The following is a 26,821-nucleotide window of genomic DNA, read 5'->3' as shown; positions in this document are numbered from 1 at the left end:
CTAGGTCTGTGTTTGAGCGACGCCACACTCCTCAGCTGCGTGCGACGGGCACGAGGGTTTGCGAGTACAACGACCTGCGTCAGACGGTCAGAGCAAGGCGTGACGGCCTAGCGGCACCCCAAAATGTCGACTATGCAGCAGCATTCGGCAGCAGCCTCGGCAGGCTCGACTTGAGCTTGACGTGTGGACCTAGTCATGTGGGGAAGAGGCGAGCTGCGAGAACCCGGTTCCGCGGAAGCGACGCAGAAGCAAAAGGAGACGTTCAAGGGGACGCCGGAACTTGGCCGGCACCTTCGAGCGAAGAATCACGAGGCCTGCGAGCCGTGTTCCAGGCGGAAACTCAGGGCTCGCCGGGCGGTGAATTGGCACACCGTGGGTAGTGGAAGGGTGATCGACAGGGCCAGCACCATCTGCGCGCCGCCGACACTCGACAGGCGAGGTGGGAGAGACGACGGCGGCCGGAGCAAGGCAAGCTCGGGGATCTGAGAGTTCGCGGGTACGCGGGCTCGTTGCACTTGCCTCTGCGAGGAGGTACAGCAGACCCGGAGCGTGGACAGAAGTTGGCGCTAGCAAACGGAACTGCTGCCCTTTTCCCCTCGCGAAAGGCCGCGCAGGTACGCGCAGCGATATATGTGCAGCACGAGCAGAGCTGCAGAGCGCTGCGCGCGAAGCAAACGCGAAGTAAACACGACACCAGCGCCGTGTTCAGGCGCGTGCGCTGCGCGACGCTCTCGAAGCGAGCGACGCGAGGCAAGGCGGAGGAGAAACTGCGTCTGCGAGAGACGGTGAGCATCCCTGCGGAGAGAACAGACGCAGCGCCTGCGGCCACGAGGCAGACAAGAGACAGGAGGCGAACAACGAAGGGGGAAGACGACGACGCAGCGACAACCGACTGCACCGCCGTCGCCTCCGTGCCGTGTTGTGTAGCCAGATCTGGCCGTACGAGTGTGTCATCGGGACAGCACAAGCCTTTGCACGGCGCCTCGTACACGATTCGGGCTGCCCCTCCCGCGCGAAACTCCAAGTGCGTCTGCCGCTCGAGTCGCGCTCGCTTCGCCCCGCGCTGACCAGCAGAGCCGCGGTGCGCGCGCTGAGCCAGCTCGTGCCCCTCGTCTGTGCCTATCGAGCCCGCCTCAGACACTCGGCAAGCCAGCGCGCTCGACGGGGTGCTCCTCCCTCTCCCCACCTGCGGCCTGGCGAGCTCGCAGCCTCGCTCCCGCATGTCCAGCAGCGTGCGTGTCCCGCTCAGCCTGTTCAGAAAGTGCTCAGGAGAGTGTTTGACCCGCTGCCCTGACTCGCAGGAGGGCTCGTCCCGTCCGCCCAACTCTCGCCGGACGTCAACATCGACCGCGGGCTCGATCTCACCGCCGCTCTCTGCCGCCAGGCAGGGCCCGTCTGTGCCCGCCGCTTACTACAACAAGGGCGCAACGCCTGCATCGCCGACCCAGCGCCGCCTCCCGGGTCTCCCCCTCTCGTCCTCGCCTCTCAGTTCGGGCTCGTCGGCCGTTGCCCGCAGTCGCCGTCGCCAGGACTCGATCTCGTCCAGTGTGTCCGCCACCACCGACGCTACCTCGTTCGACGAGAGCGGCGGCGAAGACAATTGCAGCATGGCGCCAGAGCCTGCCGACAAGAACGCTGCACGTGCAGCATCGCCGACCGGGTCCGGCTCAAGCACGTCCTCGTCCTCGTACGGGACGCAGAGTGCTACTGCAGGCTCAGTGACACCGGGGAGGCGATTCGGTCCTGTCGGTTCCAGCTCGCTCACCGTTCAGGACCTTCAGCCGATCGTCAGTCTTCCTTCTTCCACCGTCAATGCGCCCAGCGGCGTCGCCATTCCCGGCCCCTCGTCTTTCCCTATTCCTATCGCTACCTCGTTACCGGCCTCGTCTGTTCGTATGAGCACAACGCCGCTCTTCCCGTCGCCGCTCGCGCAGGCGTCGGGACCTGACGAGGACCCGAATCGCGGCGAGGAGGGCGATTCCGAAGGCGAAGACGACGATGATGCCGACATGGATACATGGGACGATAAGAATCAGGAGCGAAGACCTTCATCGCGAGCGGGAGCGCCCTTTGGCGGTGCGTCCTCTCGTCTTTCCATCTCCGTGATCTTCGGCCAACACGATCGCCCTCTCAGAACTCGAGCTCTCGCCGCCGACCGGCATAGTCGAGCTACCTGAAGCCGGCACTCCTGCCGGCGAGACCTCATCGACACCCCGTCCGCCGCCTCGCTCTCGTGCTCGCCAGGAACCCCGCGAGAGCAGCCCGGAGCACGACGTGTCGCGCACTGCCCGCGCAGCTCGTGTCCGCACGTCAGTCGGCCGCGCGAGTGGTCTCGCTAGCGTACTTAACGCGAGCCAGTCTGGCGACGAGAGCCCGGCATCGAAAAGGCGTTCGCGCGACCTGAGCGGGCTCTCTGGCCTCGGCGTCGACATCAAGGGCGCGACCGTCTCGCCGCCTCGTGGCGGGGTGTTCTCAACCAGCTTTGCGTCTATGGCTGGATCTCCTCCTTCACCGTCATCGTCCCTTAGCGCCTCTCCTTCGTCCCTTTCCCGCCGCTCGTCCGTCAACCTCGTGTCTCCGCCACGGCACTTCGGCACCGGCTCTCCTACCTCGGCACGTTCACGCAACTCGATTGGATCGTCGCTCGCCGGCATACCGCTGCCCTTCCCCGCCGCGCCTCCGCCGAGCGAGTCGATCAAGCTGCAGAAGGTGCCGGAGTCGGTGCGCACGGCGGTCGATTTCCGTCAGCCCAGCGCTCTCAGTGCATCGTTTTCGGGTGAGGCGATGAGCCTGCCCACGACGAATGCCTTCCCGGCTTCGACCTCGCCTACCGACCCGAGACTGCCGGTCACGCCGCTTGCAACTCGCGCTCCCTCTCCCGCCTCTTCACCGTCAACTCACTCCTCGCGCTCGCCCGTTGCGTCCCGCCCTGGCTCGCGCATCCCCTCGCGTCAGAGCAGTCGCGAAAAGATGCAGCTCTACAGCGTGACGCCCCCCGACCGCACCACTCCGTCGGTCGCCTCTTCCGCTTTCGGTCCCCTCTTCCCCTTCTCGGTCAACGTCACCTCTTCCCCCGCTCCTGGCGCGCGTACGCGCGACCGCTCGCGCAGCGTGCAGCTTCCGTCCGGTCAGGCCCTCGGTGCGCACGCGACCGATCCGCTGCCGCTCTCCAGCTCTTCCGGCCAGTCGAAGGGCGAGTCGCCGCCGACGTTCAGCCTCGCCTCGTTCGGTACCCCGCCAGGCATGTCTGCCGGCGCGGCGCACCGCGGACACAAGGTCTCGGCGTCCATTTCGAGCCTCGGCGGCGTCGGGGGAAGCGTCGGTGGCCCATCAACCTCGACTCGCGCCGTTCCGCGCACGGGTACTGGCCGCCTCGCCTCGCACCGCACGTCGATCGCACCTGCGGGCGGCACGCTCGGCGGGTCGAGCACGGACGAGTACGCACAGATCATCCTCTCGACGCGCAACGCCAAGGTGCGCAAGTGGAAGCCGTCGAGCGGCGGTCCGAGCGTGTCGACGCTCGAGCCGGGAACGATCGGGAGGGGCAAGACCTGGACGAACGTGAATGAGGCGGGACACAGCGACGACGGTGGCGAGCGCGACGACGACGCCGAGCACCAGCAAGGCCACGGTGGCGCCGTGTTCGAGGCGCAGCCGGCGACAAGGGAAATTGAATGGGTCGACTGGCTCGACGAGTACCGTAAGATGAAGGAGGCGAAGCTGCGCGCCGACCAGGACGTGGCCGAGGCGACCGAGGAGGAGGAGGAGCAGGAACGTCACGCAGACGACGTTGTGCAGGCAGCGGCTTCCTCGTCAAAGAGCGACAAGCTCTCGACGCCTAGCCCGACTCGGAGGTCGGACGAGTTCAAGCCTGCCGAGCCGGCGCTCAAGGCGGCGCAGAACACGAAGGCCAAGCCGACGAGTGCGTTCCTTTCTGTTATCAGTGCATGTTTTAGTCTGGCGACTCACGCTCGCATGCCTGCAGCTACCGACTACAATCCGTTCGAAGCCACCAGTGCTCCCAGTACGAGCCTCGTCGCCCGCGGCTTGCTCACGCCGGCAGTCCAGCACGACTACTTCCCGCTCACAGGCGCAGCCGGCCCAACACGCGGCAGCGGCGGATTCCAGCCGTCGACTACGGCTACGCCCATGACGATCAGCGATCCCTTCGACCTGTCGCCGCTTCGACCAGCCCCGTCCAACACGGGCAGCATGAGCAGCAACTTTGGTTCGCCCGGCGCAAAGCGCAAGCGCAATTTCGCAAAGCTCGGCAACAAGATCGATGCTTGGTGGAGCGCCGTGCGCACGAGCTTCGCAGGCGCCGAGGAGGACCGCGTTCGCCAGCGCCGCACGTCGATGGACCAGCCGTCGCTGTCAAAGTCGCCAACAATTGAGCCTATGCCGTCGCGAACGTCGTCGCACTACGCTCGCCCGATGACACCTGGCACTCCGACCTTGCGCAACGCCGCTTCCGCTCACGACCTGCTGCGCGGACCACAATCGCCCATGCGGCCCAATCCGTTTCACAACGGCGTGCCCGCAGGGGCGCTGGCGCCGGCGGCTCGCGTTGACTCGCAGCACCGCTTGCGACCGCCCACTGAGGGGAAAACGGCGACGTCGTCTGGCTCGGGCGAAGACAGCGACGGCGCAACGGCTTCACGGATACGACGCAACCCGCATCTCTCGCTCAACCTCGGACCGTCGCTCAACAACATGTTTCCGGCCCGGCTCTCGCCGCGCAGCTCTCCCTCGCGCTCGACACCCGGCGAGCGTGTCAGCCCATCCTCGCCCGCTGCCGACCCTGCCGCGACCGCGCAGACTTCGCTTCCTCTACCTGTGCCCGCTACGCCGCAGTCACCTGTCGACGATTCGCGGCTCACGCCTGGGCAGTCGCCGATGTGGGACCAGACACCCGGCCTCGTCCCCTCATCGATGCACTTCCCGCTGCGCGAGCGCCAGCCCTCGTCGCAATCCGTCTCGCAGGTCCCGACGCGCCCGAAACCACCCGCAAAGGAATCGAGCAAGAACGCGTCGTCCTCGTTCTCGATGCAGTCGGTACGGCAGCAAATTCGACAGCGGCTCGCCGCCGCCAAGGAGAACTGCGACAAGGAGCTGCGCCGCATCGTGACCGACATCACGGCTTACGTCGAGACCGAGCTGCACAAGGATATCATGACTCCGATGCCGCCTGGCCTCGCTGCGGGCAGCGACGGTAGCAACTTCGGCGAGCTCGTGACCGATGAAGGCTTGAACCAAGGCTACGCCTCGTCCGCTGCCGAGTACGAAGACTCTGGCAGTGAAGCAGTCGGCGAGGCGGAGAACGAGCCGGTCGAGGAGCTCGCCTTTACGGATTCGGATGGCGCCAGCACCAGCATCCCTCCGTCCCGAGTGAAGACCATTCCGGCCGGAACGCCCGCTGAGGGGCGTCGCCGCTCGCTCGAGCCGCGCGCTCGCGCCGGATCGCCTCGTCGGGCGTCCCTCGCCGTTCGGCAGCGGCACCTGACCAGCATTCCGCGCGACTCGAGTGAGTCGGGTCGTCGTCGGCCTCGCTCTGCTGGCGGCGACTCGAACGGCAGCTCGCGCTCCGCCTCACAGTCGCGATCCCGCTCGCCGATGCCGCCAGGCCGCCGCCACGTCTCGGGCTCACGCTCGCCCGGCTTGTCGAGTCTTGGCACGCTGCCGCAACAAAGCAGCACCGACCTCGCCCAGTCGGCGCTCATCGTCCTCCTGCAAGAAATCATCATGATCGCTACCGAAGTGCTCGACACGCCCATCTCTAAGCTCACGGCTAAGCCGGGCTCTTGCGCCGAGTACATCCAGCGCGTGCAGCAGATCGGCGACGCGTGGAACGACAACCCCGAGCTTCCCTGCCGGGGCTGGTATGTCCAGCTCCTGCTCGCCATCGCCGGCTTGAGTCGTGTTGTCGAGTGGTGGGAGGCCGAGAAGGGGTTCTGGTCGTTCGAGGAGGCGGCCGACGAGAACGGCGACCCTATCCTCTTCGTGGCCAAGCCGACCGCCGAGGGCTCGCCGGAGGTTCGCGCTCGCGGCGAGAGCGTCTCGTCCGTACCATCCTCGGGCGGACTGCAACCGCCTGCGCCCAGATGGTCGCCGCTCGGCATCGACCTCGGCGAGCAGGTCGAAACGCTCAGCGACGGGGCCGGACGCTCGCGTGAGCCTTCGACGGCGAGGCCGCAGGAGGACGATACGGTTCAGCGCGCGGATGACTTGCGTCAGGCGGTGGAGACGATCCGCGCGCAGACGCTGTTGATGGAGCTTAGCCTCGACGGTCAGCTCCTCCAGTATCTCAGCTCTGCTTGGCAGGAACTCGTCGGGTGCGTCTCGCTTGTGTTCAGGCTCTTTTTGAGCTTGCTGATGATGGCCGCTCCCGCAGCGTGGATCCGCATGAGTGCCTCGACACGCCGATTTCGGACTTCCTCTACCCTGACGACGCTGCAGTCTTCGCCGAAGCGACTCGCCAGCTCGAGGCGGACGACTCACACACAGTCGAGGTTAGCTTCCGCCTCCGCGTCTCCTCGAGTTCGCAGACGTCGCAGGACGGGTCGCAGCCGGACGACTTGTACGAGACGATGGAGGGCAAGGGCATGCTCATGCTCGACGGCCTCACGGGCAGTGCGTCCCACACGATGTGGGTCGTGCGTCCGGCGCCCTATTCCGAGGCCGCAGAGCAGGCGAGTCAGTCGCTCAATCGGTACGGCCTCGACGCGCTCCGCTGGCGGTCGTCGAGCGACCCTACTGCATTCTTCTCGCCCGGCCGACTCAACCTCGAGCCAATCCTCTGCCGCATCTGCGAGCGCCCGACGCCCGCCTGGTTCTTCGAGAAGCACAACGAGACGTGCAACGAGGTGCACCGCCTCGAAGGTGACATCTCCGAGTGCAACGACCACCTCAAGGAGCTCCTCCGCACCATTGACGACCTCGCCGACAGCGTCGAGCACGCCGAGCCCGACAGCGAGCTCGAGTACCGCGGCATCGCGCTCGCGCTCTCGCCTGCCGCGACCCCGCCCACAGCACTCGAGGGGCTGCGGCCGCCCCTCGGCGGCAAAGCGAGTCCGAGCCCGTCGTCGCAGTCGCGCAAGTCGCAGCAGCGCGTCTTTGAGCACGCTCGCGAGATTGTCCAGATCGCCCTCTCCATCTCGACCCCGTCCATCACGGACGAGAGCGGCGAGATTCCGATCCAGGAGCAGCGGCTGCTCAGTCCGAACGTACGCAATTGTTCCCCAGCGATCCATCGTATCGATGATGTTGACTTTTGACCGTACAGTCGGAGAACAACCTGGCCGCCGTCATGCGCTGGCAGCGTCCGCCGTGCGAGGAGCCTGCTCTCTCGCGCCTCATCGCAGACACGGAGGAGCAGATCCGCTACAAGCTCAACAGCGTCAACCGCCTGCGCAACACGATTCTGTACGCGGAGAAGGTCCGCCAGGAGTGGGAGCTCAAGGCGCAGGAGGCGATCGAAGCGATGCAGCTCCACGACGAGCAGATGCAACGCGGGCCGTCGCCGCTCCCGTTCGATTCGCCGCAGCTCCAGCCCTTACCGCAGGACGACTCGCCGCGGCACATTGACGCACTTGACCTCCCGCGCCCGTCGTACCAGCTTCGCCGACAGATTTCGCAGCCCCTGAGCCTGCTCTCGCCCCCTCTCGCCGCGTCGGATGAGCCGTCCAACGTCTCGTCAAGCCCGAGTGCCAATCTGCTGCTCTCGCCGCGGATCCCAGCCGCCGTTCCGTCGTCGCGCACCAAGGTGTCGTCTATCAAGGACTTCAAGGTGATCAAGCCCATCTCGAAAGGCGCGTTCGGATCCGTCTACCTCGCGAAGAAGATCACGACAGGCGACTACTACGCGATCAAAGTCCTCAAGAAATCCGATATGGTCGCCAAGAACCAGGTCACCAACGTCAAGGCGGAGCGCATGATCCTCATGACCCAGACCGACTCCGAGTTCGTCGTCAAGCTGTACTACACCTTCCAGTCCAAGGACTACCTCTACCTCGTCATGGAGTACCTCCCCGGCGGCGACTGCGCTGCGCTGGTCAAGAACCTCGGCGGTTTAACCGAGGACTGGGCGCGCCGATACATCGCGGAGGTCGTCGTTGGCCTCGACCACCTGCACTCGTCCGGCATCGTCCACCGCGACCTCAAGCCCGACAATCTCCTTATCGACTCGAAGGGCCATCTCAAGCTCACCGACTTCGGTCTCTCGCGCATCGGTCTACTCGGTCGCCAGACACAGCTCCCGAGCCTGCGCGGCGAGGGGCGAAGGCCGTCCGCCTTCGGGCGCACCGCGTCGGGCGGGTTATCGAACCGGTCGTCGCCGCTGTCAACTCCGGCCATCACGGGTCAGTCGCAAGCCGGCTACTTCGGCAACGTCCCGATCACGGACAACTTTGCGCTCGACACGCCGAGCGAGTCGAGCGGGTCGAGCGCGCCAGTGTCGTCGCACGCACTGCACGCAGGCGGTCCTTCCGCGAGCAAGCACCCGTCTCCGCTGAGCCCGAACAATTCGGCGTCTCGTCCAATCGGCGTGGTCGGCCCGCCAGGCGCAGCGCCCGAGACGCCCAACAAGCACTTTGTCGGCACGCCCGACTACCTCGCGCCCGAGAGCATTCTCGGTGTCGGCATGGATGCTTGCGTCGATTGGTGGGCACTCGGTGTCATCTGCTACGAGTGCGTCCGCGCCTTTCTCCCGAATTACGAGCTCGCGACTGACAAAGTCTCTGCTCACAGGTTCATCGTCAGCATCCCTCCTTTCCACGATGAAACGCCCGAGAAGGTCTTCGAGAATATCCTCTCGCGGCGGTTCGAATGGCACGAGGATGTCGTCGAAATGTCGCCCGAGGCGCACGACTTCATTGACCGCCTGCTCAACCCGGATCCGAAACGTCGCCTCGGAACGAAGGGCGCCGCAGAGGTCAAGTCGCATCCGTTCCTCGACGGAATCGACTGGGACAACCTGCTCAAGCAGCCCGTCGACTTTGTGCCCAAGGTCGCCGACCCCGAATCGACCGACTACTTCGACCCGCGCGGCGCGACGGATGACCCCGAGTTCAAGGACCCGGACGCGGCAGGCGATGACACGGCGGTCTCGACGGACCCGACGGTGGCGAACGACCCGGCCATCGCGCAGATGCAGGACGCCCCGCCGACACCGCTCGAAGAGATGCCCGGCCCCGGCGGACGAGCCCCTCGCGAGCGCGCCGAGACGGCTCCGAGCAAGCAGCAGCAGCGGCACCAGCAACAGCACCAGCAGGAGCACGACGACTTTGGCGGGTTCAACTTCCGCAACCTCACCGTGCTGAAGCAGGCGAACGACGACGTGATCCGCAAGCTCAAGGACGAGCAGCTCCTCCCGCCGCTGAACCCAGCGCTGTCGTCGCACAAGGCGCTCGCCAAGAGCCGGCAGGGCAGCGTCGACCTGCGCAGCGCCGGTGGCCCCTCGTCGCCGTCGTCCGTCTCGAACAGCTCGAGCAGCTCGATGGTGCCGCGCACGACCGCGCCCTCGTCCGTCTTCAGCGTCGGACACTCGCGCCAGGCGTCGGAGCAGCAGGGCAGCCCGAATGCCTCGTCAGGCATCGAGCGCCTGCGGCCCCGCCAGCCGAGCATGTCGTCCCCGCTGCACCAGCGGCGCAACTCGCTCCCATCTCGGCTGCGCAAGGTTTCGGTGTCGGACGCCGCCTCGTCGCCCGAGGCCGAGCGCCCGCCGCTGCCTGAGGTGTTCAGTCAGTCGCGCAGCACGAGCCGGCGCCGCCGCCCTTCGGTGCATCTTTCGCCGGGCGCGTCGGCGCTTTCGTCGCCGGCCTCGGCGCACGAGCCGCTTCCACCGCTGCAGATCCCGTCGGCAGGCGAGCTCGACGGCGTAGCGCGGTCAGCGCCGGCGATGCCACCTCCAATCGACACGAACCTGCGCGCGTCGCCCGCGTCGGCGGGCCCGCTCTCGAGCCGGCTGTCGACGATCGACTGCCTCGTGGCTGGACGCAACCCCATCGTCACCAAGGTGCTCGAGACGATGCTGCAGCGCCTCGGGTGCCGAGTCGTCGTCGTGCCCAACGGCGCCGAGGCGATTCTTGCCGCAGGCGGCATCCCCTTCGACGTGCTCTTCCTCGGTGCGCCCGTTCGAGTCAAGGTATGCGTGTAGATGAGTGCTGACCCAAAATGCGGCCCGCAGATCTCGCCATGCCCGTTGTCGACGGCGAGAAGGCGGCGCGGATGATCAAGAGCACGGTCAACCCGTCTGCGAATGCGCCGCTCGTCGCCGTGTGCTCGCAACCTGCAGCCGTCGACGATGCAGCGGGCACGCTCTTTGCCGGCATCCTGAGCAAGCCCATCGTACGTCGCACGCTTTCGTTTTCTACCCTCCCTTTTTTCATTGCTCATGCGCCCTTATTTCGCTACTTGCAGATGAAGGCCGACCTGCTCGCCGTTCTCTCGCACCTCGGCTTCAAACTCGAGGTCAAGGCGAGCGACGAGCGGCGCGCCTCAGCGGACCAGGCGGCCGAAGACTCGTCTCCAATCGGGCAGCAGGAGGAGCGGCGCGGCTCTGCATGAGCCCTCTCACCCGGCCCTGTACTTACTAGATCTCTGTGCTCCCTTTTGTTCAGGCTCCCTCTTGTTCTCGTGCCCCGTGTGTGTCGTTACTCGTCGTTGTTGATTCGCCGACCTCCATCGCATATCCCCCTCGCTCGCTCTCGCTCTCTCTGTGTCTGTCTCCGATGTGTTTACTCAGCGTGGATGTTGTGGAAAGGATGCATAGCCTCTCCTTGCCGTGTGCAGCGTGCGAGAGCGAGCAGCGAGCGTGCGTATCTGATCGTGCCGAATCAGCGCGGCGCTGAGTCCGCGTCGGACTTCGCGTGCGCGCGGCAGGTGCTCCCTTCTCCTCGCTTCCTCGTCCCGACCTCGCTCGCTCTCCCTTCGATTCGGACAAGCCATGGCGTCTATGGCACTCTTTGCAGACGATCTCGACCTCTCGGTCACGCCCGCCCCGGCGTCCGACGCCGCTGCGCCCGCCCCTGCGGCGAGTGGCCAGGTGCTCGTCGTCTCGTCGCAGGACGCGGCGCAGGACGGGTCGTACCAGGCGCTCGTGTCGGAGCTGAGTGCGCGGGGCAAGGTGGACCCGCAGATGGTCGACCGCATCGTCGAGGGCGGTGCGTCGCTCGCTCTCCCCGCTTGACTTCGCCGGCTCGCCGCAAGGGCGTCTAGACTCGCCCGCACGGCCCGCGATAACGCTTTGCGCACTCGTGTGCACTCTGTGCGAGTGCTACGAGGGCACTGGGCATCTCTCCCGGCCCCTGCGAGCGCGTGCTGACCCGACTCGTCGATGCGCTTGGCTTGATCAGCAACCGCACTCGCGCCCGCCCAGTACCTCCACGCCGCCCTCCTCCTGCCTGCCACCCTCGTCACGGGCTCCCTCCTCGCTCTCGTCGAGCCCGCACTCGCACCGGGCGCATCCCTTGAGGTGCGCGGCCCTGCCGCCGACAGCGACGACATCCTGGGCGAGCTCACCCTCGCGGGCCTCACTGGCGCAAACAAGACGGGCAATGCCGTGTGTTTTTCTGCTCGTCTACTCTGCCTCGAGCGTACGCGCTGACTCGCGGGCCCCATGCAGGTTGTTGCGACCAAGCCGAACGTTAGCTCCGCGCCCCTCTCGCTCAAGCGTCCCGCTTCGGCCATCGACTCTTCCGCCTCGACGTCTTCCTCGGCCGTTCCTCTGAGCGCAGCACCGAACGGTGCCGTCGCCCTCCCGACCCGCAAGTCGCGCGCGGCAAAGGCGTCGCTGTGGGCCTTTACGACGGCCGCATCGTCGTCGGGCGCGGCGACGCCCACGATCGACGAGTCGACGCTCCTGACGGCCGAGGACCTCGAGCGGCCGACGCTCGTCAAGCGCGCCGACTGCGACGTCAAGCGCACGCGGCGCGCGTGCAAGAACTGCACATGCGGCCTGCGCGAGATCCTCCTCGACGAAAAGGAGGACGACGACCTCGTCCAGGCGGGCTTTGCCGCGCAGCCCAACGCGACGGCGGGCAACGCGAGTACGAGTGGGTCGGCGGGCGCACCGAAGAAGATGACGAGCGGCGTGACGAGCTCGTGCGGCAACTGCTACCTCGGCGATGCGTTCCGGTGCGCGAGCTGCCCGTACCTTGGTGAGCTGGGCCTTTCGCCTCCAACTCTGCGTGTCGTGCTCGTACTGACAGCGTGCACTGCTAGGCATGCCCGCCTTCGAGCCCGGGCAGAAGGTCACGATCGGCGGCATGGACGACTCGTAAATCGCGCCCGTATACGAGTCACCGCTGCTTCCCGTGCCATACACACCCTTGCATAGCCATCGTTTTCTCCTGGGCCCCCCTGCGTCTGTGTCGATTTGTAGCAGTATCTCTTCCCGTCGTCCTCGTTTCTGGCGACGCGCTCCTCTTGCCGAGTTGAGCGCTTCTCGATCTCGCTCTCTGCCGGATGTAACGATCTGTATACTGAAGGCTCTGACGCGAAGTCCGCAGCACGCGAGGCGGCCTTGATGCCGGCGCAGAAGTGGAGGGCGGCGAGCCCCCGACGTCAGCACGAACGCGACGCGAGAACTCCGACTTGCCGAAAGAGCGGGGGCTTTCCTTCCTCCCACACCAGTGGCTGACATCGTGCGTTCGCGCTCTTCTCGCTCAGGAGGAGTCGCACCGTATCGCTGAACCTACACCTCCGTGGCACGAGACAGCACCGCCTCCTCCACACCTTCGCAACTCCAACTCAAAGCAAGGACCAGCGATGAATGCAGCAGCCAACGCGATCGAGAAGCAGATGCAGGACCCGCCGCATGAAGTCACGGCAGAGATTGTGAACCCGTCACTCAGCAAGGAGGGCGCCGAACCGAGCGGCGAGAAGATGAAGGTGCGGCGGTCGTCCTTTCTGCGGGTTACCTGCCGAGGTTGTCCTACAACAGGCGTTGCTACAAGGGCGGGCAGCGAATCACTTTCTTTGCTGAGGGCGGAGGCGCGGATCGGCGGCTTTTTCGAGGTCGTCGAGCCTCGCTCGCAGTGTGCATGCCGACGACGCCTAATGCACCCATATCGAGCCTCACCGCAGGCTGTACCGCGCGTGGGACGTCGACGTTGACCCGCTGGATCCGCAGGCGCTCGTGTGGAATTCAAAGATGAAGGTCGCCCTCGAGGAGGCGAACAAGCCCAAGGTCGTCGACGACAAGGACATCGTGCTCAAGGTCACCGGCACTACCGTCTGTGCGTCTCAGTCTGACTCTTACCGACCCAACAATCGCTGTGGCGTTCGGCATGCCTCGCGAAAGCGAAACTGACCTCCGGCTGTCGCACTTGTCCATCCTTTCACAACTCTCAACTCTCGCGTGACCATGCTTCACGATGATCACAGGCGGTAGCGACATGCACTTGCTCGCCGGCGCGATCATCGAGCTGCAGAAGGGCGACATGTAAGTCGGCGTCTCCCGCGGGTCTGCTGCTGGTCCCTGGCGTGTCCCAGATGCCGCCGGGCTTCCGCTTTCGCGATCCCGTCCTTGGAGGCTGACTTTCCTGCGCCACTCCAGTCTCGGCCACGAGTGCATGGGCGTTGTCGAGTCGGTCGGCCCGAGCGTCAAGAACCTTAAGGTGGGCGACCGCGTTGTGTCGGGCTTCAACATTGCGTGCGGAGAGTGCTACATGTGCGAGAAGAAGCTCTCGTCGGCATGCGTCAAGACCAACAACTCGAGCCTCATGAATGCGATGTACGGCAACCGAACTTGTGGCATGGTAAGTCGCCTCCTTTGTCCTTCAACGATTTCGAACGCCAGTTCATGCTGCCATACGCAGCTCGGCTACTCGCACTTCACTGGTGGCTTCGCCGGCGGCCAGGCCGAGTACGTCCGCATCCCGTACGGCGAGGCGAACTGCATCAAGGTGCCCGACGATGTGTACGACGAGGACGCGCTGTACCTGTCCGATTCGCTTGTGACGTCCTTCCATCAAGTTGAGGACACTGGCGTCGAGGAGGGTGACATTGTCGGCATTTGGTGCGTGCGCGGGATGCTTCTCGAGTTGGAGCTGCTGGCTGACTTGCGCCGGTCTGTAGGGGTGTCGGCGTCATCGGTCTCATGTGCGGCATCTGGTCGGCGCTTCGCGGCGCCAAGCACCTCATCGCCATCGACAACGCCCAGTGGCGCCTCGACTTCTTCAAGGAGAAGCTCTCGAAGGAGCACCCGAACGTCAAGGTCGACCTCGTCAACTTTGAGAAGGACAAGAATGTCGTCAAGAAGGTCCAGGAGCTCACTGCCCCGGGCCAGGATGGCCGCCCGGCAACCCGCCCTGCGGGCCTCGACGTCGCGCTCGAGTGCGCTGCAGGCGAGTATGCCAAGAGCTTCATTCACAAGCTCGAGATCCTCACCGGCCTCGAGACCGACACGAGCGAGATCCTCAACGAGATGATGTGCGTCCTCGGGACTCTTTGGCGGAGTGCGCGCGCGCTAACTCGGCCGGACGGCAGCGAGTCGACCATCGGGTTTGGGCGGGTTGGCGTCACCGGCGTGTATGCCGCGTACACCAACCACTTCAACATTGGCTCCATGATGCAGCGCGGCGTCAGGTATGTGTTCGGTCTTTGCGAAACCAGTCGCCGCCCCTCTTGGGCGATTGCAGTTGCTTTCGACGGCACACCGTGCTGACATCCACCTCCTCGCTTGACAGCCTCATCGGCAACGGCCAGGCGCCGACCCACAAGTACATGCAGCGCATCCTGGACGACTACATCAAGCCGGGCAAGGTCAAGCCTCGCGAGCTCTTCGTCACGCACCGGTGAGTTGCCCGGTCCGCAGTGTTCCCTGCGCCCTCTCGTCTATGTTTCACATTGATGCAGGTTTTGAGACTAATACGGCTGCTGTACAGCGTCTCTATCGACGACATCGAGAAGGTGTACTACCAGATGCGCGAGCGCAGCGCCGAGACCAAGATCATCAAGGTGCGTCATGCTCCTTCACCTACCGGACTCCGGATGCCTCTCTGTCATCCTGCTGTGGTGTCGTGACCAGATGCTGACTGGATGAGTCAACAGTCCTTCGTTGCCACGAAGCACTCTGGGCCGCCTGCGCCGGGTGCGCCGCCTCTCGTCCGTCTCTAAGCAGCGAACCTCGCCTGTTTCCGCGTAGGGTGTCTTGGCGACCAGTTCAGATGTTGTACATAGTCTCGTGAAATAAGTGGAGCAGTCTTCCGTACTCATTTGCGTCGTTGTCGGAAGCGAGAGAGCGCAAGAGGGAGCGAGGAAAGGGGGATGTCTGAGTACACCTCTTTGCCTCGCTTGTCTGGAGCTTATTTTGCGAGCGAGAGCGTGCACAGAAGCTCGCTTGAGCGTTGGAGCTGTCGGCAGTCCTACCGGAACGAGAGAAGGGCCTGTTCGATCCTCATCAGCTTTCCTCGCTTTCGACTGATCACGGAAATCCGCCATGTCGGCCCGGAGCTGGCCAAACATTCTCATCACGGGGTCAGGACGCCGCTCAGAGGTCTTTCTGCGCCGGCGCTGACTCAATTGGATCTTTGCAGCACGCCCGGCACGGGCAAGACGACGCATGCGGCGCAGCTCGTCGAGGCGCTCCAGCAGCACGCAGAGACGAGCAGCGCGCCCTGGCAGCACCTTAACGTCGGCGACTTTGTCAAGGAGAAGGGGTGCCACTCGGGCTGGAACGAGGAGTGGCAGAGCTGGGACGTCGACGAGGACAAGGTGAGCTCTCAGTCCCTCGCCTGCATTGCACCCACAAGCCGCATGCTGACTGGTCACTGTGCGCGTAACAGCTGCTGGACGAGCTCGAGCTTGTGCAGGGAGCGGGCGCCAAGGTGCTCGACTGGCACACCTGCGACCTCTTCCCGGAGCGTTGGATCGACCTGGTCGTTGTCCTGCGATGTGACCATTCGCAGCTGTGGAACCGGTTAGAGAAGCGGTGCGTTTGCACACCTCCGGATCGAGCGCGGCGTGAGCTGACCTCTTCCTGCGATCCCCGTCCTGCCAACTTCACCTCTTTCCGGCTTCCAATCCACATCTCCAGAGGCTACAAGCTGAACAAGATTCAGGAGAACAACGACGCCGAGATTATGGAGGTGGTCTTGAACGACGCGCGAGAATCGTACGCCGAGGAGATCGTCGTGGTGCTCCAGAGTGAGACGCCCGACCAGATGGAGGAGAACGTCGGGCGCATCATCCAGTGGGTCACGGCGTGGCGGGAGAACAACGCAGACGACGAGGACGAGGCATAGCAGACGCGTGGAAACAGACACTTGTCCGTCCCGTTCACCTGGCACGTCTGGCATCTCGGAGAGCAAGCACTTCCTTGCAGCGGCCTCAGTAACGCGAAGACGCCTCAAAAGCGAGATGCAGGGTACATAAATAAGGGCTGTCACATCAATCTAATCACTGCGTAAAGCCCTGACGAAGCACAAGCGCCCGTCTCCTCAGTTCCACCAGCTGCCCGTTCCGTCGTTTCGGCGATTCCCGAAGCTGCCATGCCCTGCCCCGAGCCGCGGCGTAGACCCCCTGCTCTCCAGCCGCGGCGTCGCGCTCGGGTCCTCGCTGATGTGGCTCATGCTCCTCCCGCTGCCGCTCCCACTGCCGCTCGCGCTCCCGCTCGACCCGCTGCCAAAGTTGACCGCCTCGGTCTGCGGCGAGCGCCGCAACCCCTCGTCGCTGAGCTCCTCTTCGTGCTCGTCGTAGCTGCTCTGCCCCGGGTCGGCCGTGACGAAGCCCTCGGACTCGCCGCTCTGCGTGACCTGCGTCGTGCGGCTCTGCTGCGCGCGCGGATCGTGCGCGTACCCGCCCGCGAGGGCCGGCGCGAGGCGCTGCGTGATCGACTCGCCCGAGTTGGACCCGGCGGCGTAGCGCGAGCTAACAGAGTCGTGCGACGAGCCGCTGCCGCCGTACCCGCTGATCGAGCCTTCCTCGGACGAGATCGGGTGGGCCCGCTGCGCCGAAGCTGGCACGGCCACGATGAACGACGGGCCGAAGGGATCGTAGTGCTGCGGTGTCGAAGGCTCGCGCACGGGGCGGAGCTGGCCTGGCTGATAGCCGAACGAGTTGTACCCGCCCACACCGCGGTACTCGCTCGGTGCGGATGCGAGGCTGACAATAGAGGGTTGCCGACCGCCGCCGAACGAAGAAGAGCCCGACACGACGCGATTTGGGTCGATCGAACCGCCCGCGCTGTTCGTCGGCGTGTTGGAACCGCTGTTCGCGCCTCGTACGCCGCCGGCCAAAACGTCGACCAACGAGCGTCGCCCCCACTTCGTGCGCGGCTCGCTGAAGGCGACGCCGATAGCGGACGGCGTGGTCCCCACGCTCTCCTGCGACGAGTTCTTGCCGCCCGCCGCCGCTCCTGCTCCGATAGCCCCTGCCAGCGCTCCAGCTCCAGCACCCGCGCCCAACGCTGGTCCGAGACCCATCCCGCCGCCGCTGGGACCGCCGTACTGCGCCATCGCGCCATACTGCCGCGGCTGAGCCTGCAACGGCTGCGGATTTGAGATGGGTCCGATGCCGGGTGTTGATCGGCCTGTTGCGCCGCTATACCCAGCAGCGCCAGCTGCAGCGGCGGCGTTTCTCCGTCGTCGTCGCAGGCAGAACCAAGCGAGAAGAGCGAGGAGGAGGAGGCCGAGTGGGATCGCGATGGACGGGCCGGCGATCTTAGCGATGCGGTTACTATCGCTGTACGCGGAGATGAGTGAGTTGCGAGTCCACAGATACGATTCCGAGTAGGCGCGTAGAAGCATACCTCTGCGCGGGCTCTATTGTCGACGTGGGATTGGCGCCGGAAGAGGTGGATGATGGGGGCGGGAGTGATGATGACGAGGACGATGTGGTGGACGAGGGGGATGACGATGAGGTAGTGGTGCTGGAGGACGACGAAGAAGCGGAAGTGGTTGTAGAGGAAGCAGTCGCGGCAGCTGCTCGGCTGGAGACGACCGAGGCAGCATCCGCAAACTGCGACTCGACATACGAGTCAAGCGCAGCGCGAAAAGACGACGCCTGTTGTGACGGGTTGAGCGAGGTGGACAGCGGAGCAGCGACTCGCGGCGTGACTGCCGGCGCACGAGTCGTCGTCTGCATCCGCGCCGAGATTGTTCTCGCTGCGGCCGACACTGACGACCTGCTCGGCCTCGCAGCAACCCGACTCGTCGCTGCTGCGGCAGATGAGGAAGACGAGGCAGCCTCCTCCTGCTGATATCGCTCTGACCGCGCCTGTGCCCGCCTCCTCACGCAATTATACCGCAGCAGGGTCCTCTGCGTCCCCGTAAACCCGTCCGTGATTGTAGCGCAGTTCGTGTCGGCGCCGACGGCATCGAGGCGAGCCTCGTACTCGTCGGCGCCCGGCTGCGCCTGCTGCCGCTTCGCGAACTGGCGGTGCAAGCGAAACGACGAGTCGGTCGCGTAGTGTCGCGGCTCGGCGTGCGTCGCTGGCGCAGATAGCTGCGCTGCGTTCGCGCGCTGCGAGACGCGTCGCGGAAGAAGCAAAGCGCGGAGCTGGGTGCGCGGAAAGGCGGCGGACGACGACGAGGCGGTCGAGTCGTTGAGCGCGTCGGGCGCGGCAAAGTGCAGGTCGTCTCGGTTGGCGGACTTGCGGTGTCGGAGGTGGGCGGGCGGCGGGTCGGAGTGTCGGCGAGAACGGAGCGGCGCGTCGAAATGTGACATGCGCCGGTCCTTCGCGACGGGGGAGAAGGAGGAGAGAAGTAACGAGCGTGGGGCTAAACGAGCGTGATGACGGCTTCGAGCAGGCTTGTCTGTCGTGAGGAGGACGTCGCAGATTCTGCAGGCGCGCAGGCGGCAGAGACGGCGTCGGAAACGCGGGGTCTCGACGTGAGCAACGGTCCGGCACGAAGATCGAGAGCAAAGATCAACTCACGTGCAGAAGGTCGTGCAGCCCGGCAGGCAAATGAAGAGAGCTCTGCTGAGCTGTCGCGAGTGTCAGTGTGTCCTGCGATGCGGCGTAGTCGCTGATCACAGCGACGAGATGAGCGGAAGGGAGAAATGGAGTCGGGCGCGCACCTGGCGGCCTGGAGCTCAGGCGACGAGTCGTGAGGGCCGTTACGAGGTCACTGAGCAGCTTCGTGCTAGCTGAAAGGCGCACGATGCAGTGTCTGCAGCTGAGAAGGTAGGGAGAGCGTCGACGAGGGGATGTTGAGCGACCGGTCCACGCCCTTCATGAGCGATCGAGGCACGTTCAGCCGCGAGTCGCCATAAAGCTGAGAAGCGCCGCTTGCAAGCCCTGACAAGCGTAACGAGAGCTTCACAGCAACGCAGAGCAGAGCAACTCTCGAAAGGCCCCGCTGTGATGGTGAGACCTGCGCGGCGGCCGCGGCGTTACAGCCCTATCTGCTCCAGTGCGTGTGCCATCCTCGCGTCCACCTCGATGAGCTCCCGCTGCTGGCACAGCTGCCGCTCGGTGTCCCAGCGCTGCAGCCGCTTCTCGACCTCTTCTCCCGGAACGAGCGCCATGTCGATAGGCGGCACCGACGAGAGAAATGAGTCGCGCCTCGTCAGGTCAACGGACGACGCGGAGAAGCGGTAGGGAGGCGGCGGAGAGGCGCAACGAGGGTCTTCGCTGTCGAGGGGAAAGTGGTCGGCTGACGAGCGGAACGGGCGAGGCGCACTGAAGGCCTGTGTCGCGTCCGTGTAGGACGGCGCCGCAACGGAGAGATTCGTCGTCGATTGGAGGACAGGCGAGGAGATAAGAAGCTCCTTCTTGTTGCGCTTGGCCGGACGAGGGGCGGCCTTCGCCTCCTTCGACGACGACGAAGAGGACGTGCGGAAGAGGGCAAAGATGTTATGGCTCGAAGCCGTGCCGGGATCGGCGTGGTGAAGGGGGCCGAGGGGTGAAGAGAAAGGCGAGGTGCAGGCCATGATCCTGTTCTAGGGGCAGAAGCGAAGGGATGGAGACGAGGCTGCGCGCTGCTTGGAAGGAAAAGGAGAATCGCAAGCATGCTCTGCCATCTTATAGCCGTCCATGGCCTGTCGTAATCGCATTCTGCTTCGGTGCGGATGGATGAGTGAGAGAAGCGGAGGCGAACGGCGACGCGATGCGAAGGCGAAAGAGGAGACTGCAAGGGGAGCGTGCGTCGAGGACAAGGGGTGCAGGCCGGCCGCACGATGCTTGCCATGGCATATGATTCAGAGAGCGATAGCGTGCAGCAATACCGTAGAAGCATAGTGGGAGCGAGAGAGCTGCAGGACAGAGGCGCCTAGTCGCCCGTCACTCGCCAATTCTGCGGTGCGGCTTGAGTGCGGCAAACCAACACTTTGCCCCTTCTCACCTCTCTTTTCGAGAGCGATGCTTTTGTTCGCATTGTCCATCCCTTGCAATCGACAGCGCTCACTCGGGTCGGTTCCCGTGGAAAGCGTTAGTCAAGAGTTTGAGAAGCTTCTCCTTCTCGAGCGGCGCCGGATTCGGGCTGCTCGTCCCGGCTCGTCAGCAACTGCCGATGCGGAACAAGAGCGGGGCGCAAACGCACTAGGGCGCCTTGGCGGCGATGTCGGCGGCCTTCTCGAGATCCTCCTCCTTGAACCCAAGCTCCTTGAGCGAGTACGGCGCGCCGTTGTTCTTTGCGAGATCAAACAGGCCTTGCGCAGCGTTGTCGACACCGAGTGCCTTGGCGACGCGCGAGACGGCCTCCTGCGCGTACGGGGCGTTGTAAGAGACGGCATGCGGGAGGATGACCGTGTGCGTCTCGGCGTGCGGCATGTTGAACGATCCGCCGAGAGTGTGGCACTGTGCGAGAGGACGTAGACGCCGTCAGCGACATCGAGGAGAAAAAAATCCGCAGAAACCGAGAGGATCGAGATGCCAGAACGCACCAGCTTGTGGTGGAGGCTCATGCCGACGGCGCCGAGGCAGGTGCCGCATGCCCATGCGCCGAAGAGCGCATCACTCCTTCCGTCACGCGACTTCGGGTCGGCCTTGATGAGCGGGAGGGACCGCCCGATCGCCTCGATACCCTGAACCGCGAGGTTCGAGATGATGGGGTTGGCCTCGACGGCCCAGAGTGCCTCGACGGCGTGTGCGACGGCGTTCAGGCCGGACGTGACCTGCACAGAAGTCTGTGAGTGCTTCGCCAGGCGCTCTCATGAGGCCAACTCACCGTCATCTGAGCAGGCAGCGTCAGGGTGAGGTCGATGTCGTAGATGATGACCTCCGGGAGGACCTGCAAGGTAGCTCAGGTCAGTCCAAAGTACGTGAGATACGATCGCTGAAGAGCGCGCACCTTGAGCGTCTTCTGCGTCGTCTTGAGCGGCTTGCCCTCCTTGTCGTTCTCAGTCTGCCCGATGATGGGCGTCGCCTCTGAGCCAGCGTCTGCACACAAACATCAGCACCTCGCCAGCGCGTTGTCAAGACGTGTATTCGCGCACAAGTCGTGGGGATCACGATGTTCTTGATCTTGGCATTGTCCGGCGAGTGCAGCGCGAGCGCCTTGCCGAGGCCGATTGTCGACCCGCCGCCGACCGAGACCTGTGGCGTGGTTCCAAGTCAGCCCCAAGCGAGAACGTTGAACGCGAGAGACGCGCGAGGGACACGCACGCAGCAGTCGACGTTGAGCTCCTTCGCCTTGGAGAGCGCCTCCAGCGTCACGTGCACCGGCGTGTGCATCGTTGCATTCGAGTAGATCCCGACAGCGAGGTCACCCTAGACGCATAGCCAGTCAGTCTACATGTCGGGGCTCAGAAAGAGCGGGAGGTGGTGCACCAGATCGGCCTTGACCTTCTCTCCCGCGTCGACCTGCTGCGGCGTAGTCAAGACGAGCGCGCGAGACTGCAAACAGCACTCGTCAGTAAGCGGGCAGGCCTCGCAAAAGCGGCGAGCAGCGACGCACGCAGCCGAGCTTCTTGACCTCCTGGGCGACCTGGCTCGACGTGCCCCACCCGAAGATGACACGGGCAGGGAGAGCGTTGTAGACGAAGGGCTGCATGCTGACAAGCCAAGCAAGCTGATAGCGGGGACCGATGAAGTGCAGTGAGCAGCGACGACGACGGCCGGTGCGACACGAGCGCTTTGGGCCGGTGCGACGGGGAGGACGGGGAGGACGAGAGCGCAGAGGCGGATGCACGAGAGGCGCGCGCGAGTGAGTTTCCGCGCGCGTGCGAGTGCGGCGGAATACAACTCGGGTTGGAATCTAATACGCGGCGAATTGTATTGGCCCGGAACGGCGCGCTCCGCCCATCCACCCCGGCCGTCCTCGCAGCGCGCGGGGCGCTCGCTGGACCAGCTTGCCTCTTGTCCCGAGCTACAGCGACACAGCGAACCCGAGATGAGTACTGCGGACCAGATCAATGAGAGCACGCCTCGCACGGCGCCCAAGGTGCGCCTGCCCGTCCTCCGCCAGCGTGCGTTTAACGGGCTGATCGTGCATGCTAATTACCCGCTTCCACAGGTGGGCAAGGCGGTGCAGCTCGCACTCGATCAGGGAGCTCAGAACATCGACCTCGTGCGTTCCCAGACTCTGGCGAAGAGCGCAGGAGCTCATTGCACTGACCTTCTTCCTGCCCCACCCTTTCTCGACTCGTCCGCATGCTCTTCCCTGCGCAATGCAATCACAGAGCAAGCTTCCCAACTTGACCGACATGTCGGCCGAGACCATCACGCAGAATGTGCATGCCATCAACTCGCTCTGCGAGAACCCTCGGCGCGCACCACTTCCTTCTTCTGCCTGGCCAGAGCTTCCGTTGACAGCCTCGTTCGCTCACACAGGCAGAAGTTCATCTTTGAGAAGCTCGTGACACACCTGCACGACTTTGCGCGCGAGGTGAGCCTCACCACCGACGAGTGGATGTACGTAGTCCTTCCTCTTCCCGCTTTGCTTTCGCGTCTCATCGTCTTTTTCGACGCGCAGGACCGCTATCCAGTTCCTCACCCGCACGGGTCAGATCTGCTCCAAGACCCGCCAGGAGTTCATCCTCCTCTCAGACGCACTTGGCCTGTCTGCGCTCGTCGACTCGATGAACCACCCGGTGCCGAAGGATTCGGGCGCCACCGAAGCGACCGTTCTCGGACCTTTTTTCACCGAGGACGCAGCAGACGTGCGTGCAGAATTGCGTGCTGCCCTTGCCAAGCGACCTCGAAACTAACCTTCGCCCCGGAATACAGCTGCAACACGGCGACTCGATCGCGTCGGAGGGCAAGGGCGAGTACATGTACTGCGAGGGTCGCGTTCTCGACGTCGAGGGCAAGCCTATCGCGAACTGCACCATCGAGACGTGGGAGACGGACGACGAGGGCCTGTACGACACACAGTACTCAGGGCGGGACAAGCCCGATTGCCGCGGGCGACTCAAGACGGATGAGAACGGGTACTATGCTGTGCGTTGCGGTACCCTGACTTGCTTCCAGCGGAAGACATGCTGACAGGGCACCTTTCCTCAGTACCGCCTGATCAAGCCGACACCGTACCCTATTCCGTGCGTTCTTTCTGCCTTGTCCCGTCGTCTATGCAAAACTGATGGCGCAATATTCCTATAGCTTTGACGGTCCCGTCGGCCAGTACATCCGCTCCCTTCTGCCATGAGGAGCGAGGCAGACCTGATCACCTAACCCACGGCAGGCTTCTGAAGTCCCTCAACCGCCACGTCTTCCGCCCTGCACACCTCCACATGTGCGTCTGACTTGCTCATCGGCGGAGAGCGCGCCCGAAGTTCCTCAGAGGACCTTCCGCCCAAACCGTTGCCGCCCGCTTACCCGTCTTTGCCGCGCAGGATGTTCCTTGCGCCCGGATACGAGACGCTCATCACGGCGCTGTACTTCAAGGGCGACCCGTACATCAACTCGGACGCCGTGTTCGGCGTCAAGACGTCCCTCATCGTCGACACGGAGCTCGTCGAGGACAACGAGCGCGCAAAGCAGCTCGGCTTCAAGTCGGGCCCCTTCTACTACCTCAAGAAGGACTACGTGCTGCTCACGACGGGCCAGGCGGAGGAGGCGAAGCGCAAGTCTCTCCGCAACTACTACAGCTCGCTCCAGAAGTAGGGGAGCGGCAGGGGCATATGGGGACTGTAAAATATGTTGTCTCGGGTCTCGCGGTGCTCGGTGCTTCCCCTGCTGTTCCTGTAGAAAGGCAAGCATTGCTCCAGGATGTTCGGCATGTCACGTGATATAGCCTTCCCCCACTCCGGCATAAGGCGCAACACCTCCTCAATCCCTTCCTCTGCCTTCCTAGTTCGCAAGGGTGCAGCTTGTCCTGCTTAAAAGGTCGTCGCGCGTGCCCTCGATATGCAAAGCGTCGCTGCGCGTGTACCACCCGCTTCCCCCGCTCGTCCCGACGACGAGCGCACGCAAGTCGCCATCTACGGCTCTCCTGTTGCAAGCTCTGTGTCGCCGCCGGTCTTCAATCACATCTTCCCGCTCATGTGAGCCAGCGGCTTGACAAAGAGACAGGCTGCGGACTCATTCGCTCTCCCGACTCGCAGCGGCCTTCCCAATTATCATTACGGCGCTGTCGACCTGGGATCACTAGCGGACGAGGGCAATGCATGGTATACTGCGCTCAAGCGGGCGGACTGCCTGGGAACGTGCTTGACCATGCCGCTCAAGGTGCACGTTTCTCTCGCTTCAAACTGCGACGTTGGATTGACACCTCGGCGCGCAGCTTGAGGCTCTCGAGCGGGTCGACGTGCTCACTCCCGAGGCACAGGCAACTGGCTGCGTCAACACAACCTTCTTCCGGCCTTCCCGAGCCGAGTCGACCGCCTCGCTCGCCCACTTCGGAACAAACACCGACTCTGCCGCCGTCCTCAACACGCTCCTTGCCTCCTTCTTGGGCAAGCCCTCGCCCTTCGACGCCTCCTCGCCACACAGCTTCGCTCCTCAGGCGAAAGTCGCAGCGTTTGCAGTCGGCGGCGGTGGCGCAACCCGCGCCTCGATCCACGCCATGCATGCGCTCGGGCTCTCGCCCATCTTCATCGCGAACCGCGACGATGCAGAGATCGAAGCCATTGTCCGGCACTTTGGCGAGTGGGACGTGCGCCCGCTCGAGAGCGCCGAGGAGGCGCGGGTGGCGATGAAGCGGCTACGGGATCAAGACGGCCGTGTGGTCTGCGGCGTCGGCGCCATACCGTCCGAGGAGCCGAGGACAGAGGGCGAGAAACGGGTGTACGAGGTGGCACGTGCAGTCTTCGGCGAGCTCTACGACAAATCGACGCAGGCAACGCAAGAGGAGGGATATCTGTCGCTGCCTGAGAAGCCCGTGTTTGTCGGTACGCCCGTGGTGTGCGTTTGCATGCTGTGCTTCATCGCCGACGCGTTCCTTTGCAGACATGGCCTACAAGCCGCGCATGACAAGTTTGCGGGTACTCGCGGAACAACACGGCTGGGCCAGCATTTGCGGGACCGAGGTCGTACTGGTACGTTGGGTCTGCTTCCCTGATGGCGGTTGCGGGGAAGGCTAATGATGGATGGTCTACCGCTGCTTGCCTGGTCACTCGCTGCAGGAGAACTGCTTCGGTGCGCCTGCATCTTCCGCTTTTGCCGTCTTCTTCCCCTCTGACCCTGTGCCCACCCATAGAGCAGTGCAAGATCTGGACATGCATTGAGGTGCCGAGCGAGGTGCGACAGAGTGCTCGCGAACTGCTGGATACGCTGTAGAAGTTATTCCAGCGGCTCAGCCCCTGAGGTGCAGCCCGCGCACTAGAGCCCAAGGCGCAAAAAGCCCAGCCAAATCTCTTGAGTGCTAGCTCGTGAAGACGAGCGGGATCAAGCATGGGCAGTCGCACAACGGATTCCGGCTGAGACGGTCGTAGCGCTGCGTGTCGATGTCACGGGCCATCGGCACAGTCGCATGGAGCGGAGCCTGCACAGCATAAACAGCCGAGCAGTGAAGCGTGGCAAGGGTAGAGAATACCGGAGAGGAAGCGAGAAGGGGAGCACGGAAGCACGCCAGGCTCAGATCGGGTCGACTTTTGCTGGAATGGCAACACCTCGCCTAGACCACCGACGGAACGACATCATATGCAGCAACAGAACAACAGATACGGCAGACGTCGACGTCTAGAAGCCCAACTTCCGCAACTCGTCGCAAATGCGCTGGTCCTCCCGAACGAGCTCCTCCTTCCTCCGCGCCAGTGCCTCGGCTTCTCCACCCGCCCGCGCGGTCGAATCCTGGTCGACCAAGCTGCCCGCCCTGCTGTAGGCGGTTTGCGAGGCAACGACGTCGTCGACCATCACGAGGTCCTCCTCGGTGCCAAACTCGACCGATTCGTCGGAGTAGGGCGGCGGCGGGCTGGTAGGCGAGCGCTCAGTTGGAGTGTACGTCGACTGGATTTTGTGCGAGATGCGGCAGTCGAGGCTGGAGTACGAGGGGGCCCGCTTCTTCAGCGTTCGTGCACCGTCCGCCGACGAGGAGGGTGAACTCTTTGCTTGGCGACGGGAGGTGGAGGTGGCGCGACGGAAGAAGGAGAGGAGCGCGCGACCAGTGCTGCTCAGCTCGGCAGGAGGGGCGTGGTGGAAGGGTCCAGTCGGCGATGCGAAGGTGACGGGCGCCATGATCGAGCGTAGCAGCGGGCGGCGAAGGCGGATGAAGGAACGGCTGCGCGGTGTAGCGAGTGCAGGGTACAGAAGTGAAAGGACGCCATATCGCGCAGGTCAAGCGGTGAAGAGCTAAAAGGAAGGCGACGAGATGCGAAGGCGAAGGGAGACGACGGGGAGCGTGCGCACGGGCACGACGCGATCGTGAGTGACTGTTCGGCGAAGAAGGTCAGACAGAAGTCGGAGAAGGGACCGAAGCCTGACGGACAGGGCGTGCGATTCGGCATGCAGCGAAATTGAAGGCACTCACGACGAGAGAGAGGGGGCGAGAACACGCGCGGA

General features: G+C 64.3%; 10 protein-coding genes across 10 annotated transcripts; 6 read left to right on the top strand and 4 right to left on the bottom strand.

Moving 5' to 3' along the window:
* Positions 1 to 1,220: 1,220 nt before the first annotated feature.
* Positions 1,221 to 10,563, top strand: JCM10292_004556 (uncharacterized protein; the record flags this gene model as incomplete). Its single annotated transcript, XM_076645891.1, has 9 exons — positions 1,221 to 1,232; positions 1,302 to 2,076; positions 2,135 to 3,922; positions 3,986 to 6,332; positions 6,392 to 7,223; positions 7,283 to 8,685; positions 8,746 to 10,121; positions 10,184 to 10,344; positions 10,417 to 10,563. 9 exons carry the CDS (start codon positions 1,221 to 1,223, stop codon positions 10,561 to 10,563), a joined length of 8,841 nt encoding a protein of 2,946 aa, XP_076508761.1.
* A 379-nt stretch (positions 10,564 to 10,942) lies between these two features.
* Positions 10,943 to 12,278, top strand: DRE2 (electron carrier DRE2; the record flags this gene model as incomplete). The annotated part of the gene is made up of 4 exons (XM_076645890.1): positions 10,943 to 11,159; positions 11,352 to 11,557; positions 11,621 to 12,155; positions 12,220 to 12,278. The coding sequence occupies 4 exons, from the start codon at positions 10,943 to 10,945 to the stop codon at positions 12,276 to 12,278; spliced, it is 1,017 nt and encodes a 338-aa protein (XP_076508760.1).
* A 487-nt stretch (positions 12,279 to 12,765) lies between these two features.
* JCM10292_004554 (uncharacterized protein) lies at positions 12,766 to 15,117 on the top strand (the record flags this gene model as incomplete). The annotated part of the gene is made up of 10 exons (XM_076645889.1): positions 12,766 to 12,888; positions 13,130 to 13,235; positions 13,384 to 13,441; positions 13,556 to 13,757; positions 13,818 to 14,017; positions 14,077 to 14,430; positions 14,488 to 14,586; positions 14,688 to 14,795; positions 14,886 to 14,958; positions 15,052 to 15,117. The coding sequence occupies 10 exons, from the start codon at positions 12,766 to 12,768 to the stop codon at positions 15,115 to 15,117; spliced, it is 1,389 nt and encodes a 462-aa protein (XP_076508759.1).
* A 322-nt stretch (positions 15,118 to 15,439) lies between these two features.
* On the top strand, positions 15,440 to 16,244 carry FAP7 (nucleoside-triphosphatase; the record flags this gene model as incomplete). The annotated part of the gene is made up of 4 exons (XM_076645888.1): positions 15,440 to 15,477; positions 15,537 to 15,714; positions 15,786 to 15,931; positions 16,037 to 16,244. 4 exons carry the CDS (start codon positions 15,440 to 15,442, stop codon positions 16,242 to 16,244), a joined length of 570 nt encoding a protein of 189 aa, XP_076508758.1.
* Positions 16,245 to 16,439: 195 nt separating this feature from the next.
* JCM10292_004552 (uncharacterized protein) lies at positions 16,440 to 18,666 on the bottom strand (the record flags this gene model as incomplete). The annotated part of the gene is made up of 2 exons (XM_076645887.1): positions 16,440 to 17,682; positions 17,750 to 18,666. The coding sequence occupies 2 exons, from the start codon at positions 18,664 to 18,666 to the stop codon at positions 16,440 to 16,442; spliced, it is 2,160 nt and encodes a 719-aa protein (XP_076508757.1).
* Positions 18,667 to 19,335: 669 nt separating this feature from the next.
* JCM10292_004551 (uncharacterized protein) lies at positions 19,336 to 19,875 on the bottom strand (the record flags this gene model as incomplete). Its single annotated transcript, XM_076645886.1, has 1 exon — positions 19,336 to 19,875. The coding sequence occupies one exon, from the start codon at positions 19,873 to 19,875 to the stop codon at positions 19,336 to 19,338; it is 540 nt and encodes a 179-aa protein (XP_076508756.1).
* Positions 19,876 to 20,344: 469 nt separating this feature from the next.
* Positions 20,345 to 21,935, bottom strand: JCM10292_004550 (maleylacetate reductase; the record flags this gene model as incomplete). Its single annotated transcript, XM_076645885.1, has 9 exons — positions 20,345 to 20,423; positions 20,484 to 20,740; positions 20,827 to 21,057; positions 21,111 to 21,173; positions 21,234 to 21,322; positions 21,379 to 21,478; positions 21,548 to 21,652; positions 21,713 to 21,778; positions 21,840 to 21,935. 9 exons carry the CDS (start codon positions 21,933 to 21,935, stop codon positions 20,345 to 20,347), a joined length of 1,086 nt encoding a protein of 361 aa, XP_076508755.1.
* Positions 21,936 to 22,274: 339 nt separating this feature from the next.
* Positions 22,275 to 23,986, top strand: JCM10292_004549 (intradiol ring-cleavage dioxygenase; the record flags this gene model as incomplete). The annotated part of the gene is made up of 10 exons (XM_076645884.1): positions 22,275 to 22,325; positions 22,398 to 22,451; positions 22,564 to 22,649; positions 22,715 to 22,795; positions 22,857 to 23,043; positions 23,111 to 23,323; positions 23,387 to 23,421; positions 23,483 to 23,503; positions 23,565 to 23,615; positions 23,716 to 23,986. The coding sequence occupies 10 exons, from the start codon at positions 22,275 to 22,277 to the stop codon at positions 23,984 to 23,986; spliced, it is 1,050 nt and encodes a 349-aa protein (XP_076508754.1).
* Positions 23,987 to 24,229: 243 nt separating this feature from the next.
* On the top strand, positions 24,230 to 25,600 carry JCM10292_004548 (uncharacterized protein; the record flags this gene model as incomplete). The annotated part of the gene is made up of 6 exons (XM_076645883.1): positions 24,230 to 24,366; positions 24,427 to 24,550; positions 24,606 to 25,212; positions 25,271 to 25,359; positions 25,447 to 25,459; positions 25,521 to 25,600. The coding sequence occupies 6 exons, from the start codon at positions 24,230 to 24,232 to the stop codon at positions 25,598 to 25,600; spliced, it is 1,050 nt and encodes a 349-aa protein (XP_076508753.1).
* A 402-nt stretch (positions 25,601 to 26,002) lies between these two features.
* Positions 26,003 to 26,497, bottom strand: JCM10292_004547 (uncharacterized protein; the record flags this gene model as incomplete). The annotated part of the gene is made up of 1 exon (XM_076645882.1): positions 26,003 to 26,497. The coding sequence occupies one exon, from the start codon at positions 26,495 to 26,497 to the stop codon at positions 26,003 to 26,005; it is 495 nt and encodes a 164-aa protein (XP_076508752.1).
* Positions 26,498 to 26,821: the final 324 nt, after the last annotated feature.

Source organism: Rhodotorula paludigena, assembly GCF_050403205.1.
Source record: "Rhodotorula paludigena JCM10292 DNA, Rt_paludigena_JCM10292v1_ctg2, whole genome shotgun sequence".
Classification (NCBI taxonomy): Eukaryota; Fungi; Basidiomycota; class Microbotryomycetes; order Sporidiobolales; family Sporidiobolaceae; genus Rhodotorula; species Rhodotorula paludigena.
Note: the sequence above shows the minus strand (reverse complement) of the source record. Positions and strands in the feature narration are given on the sequence as shown.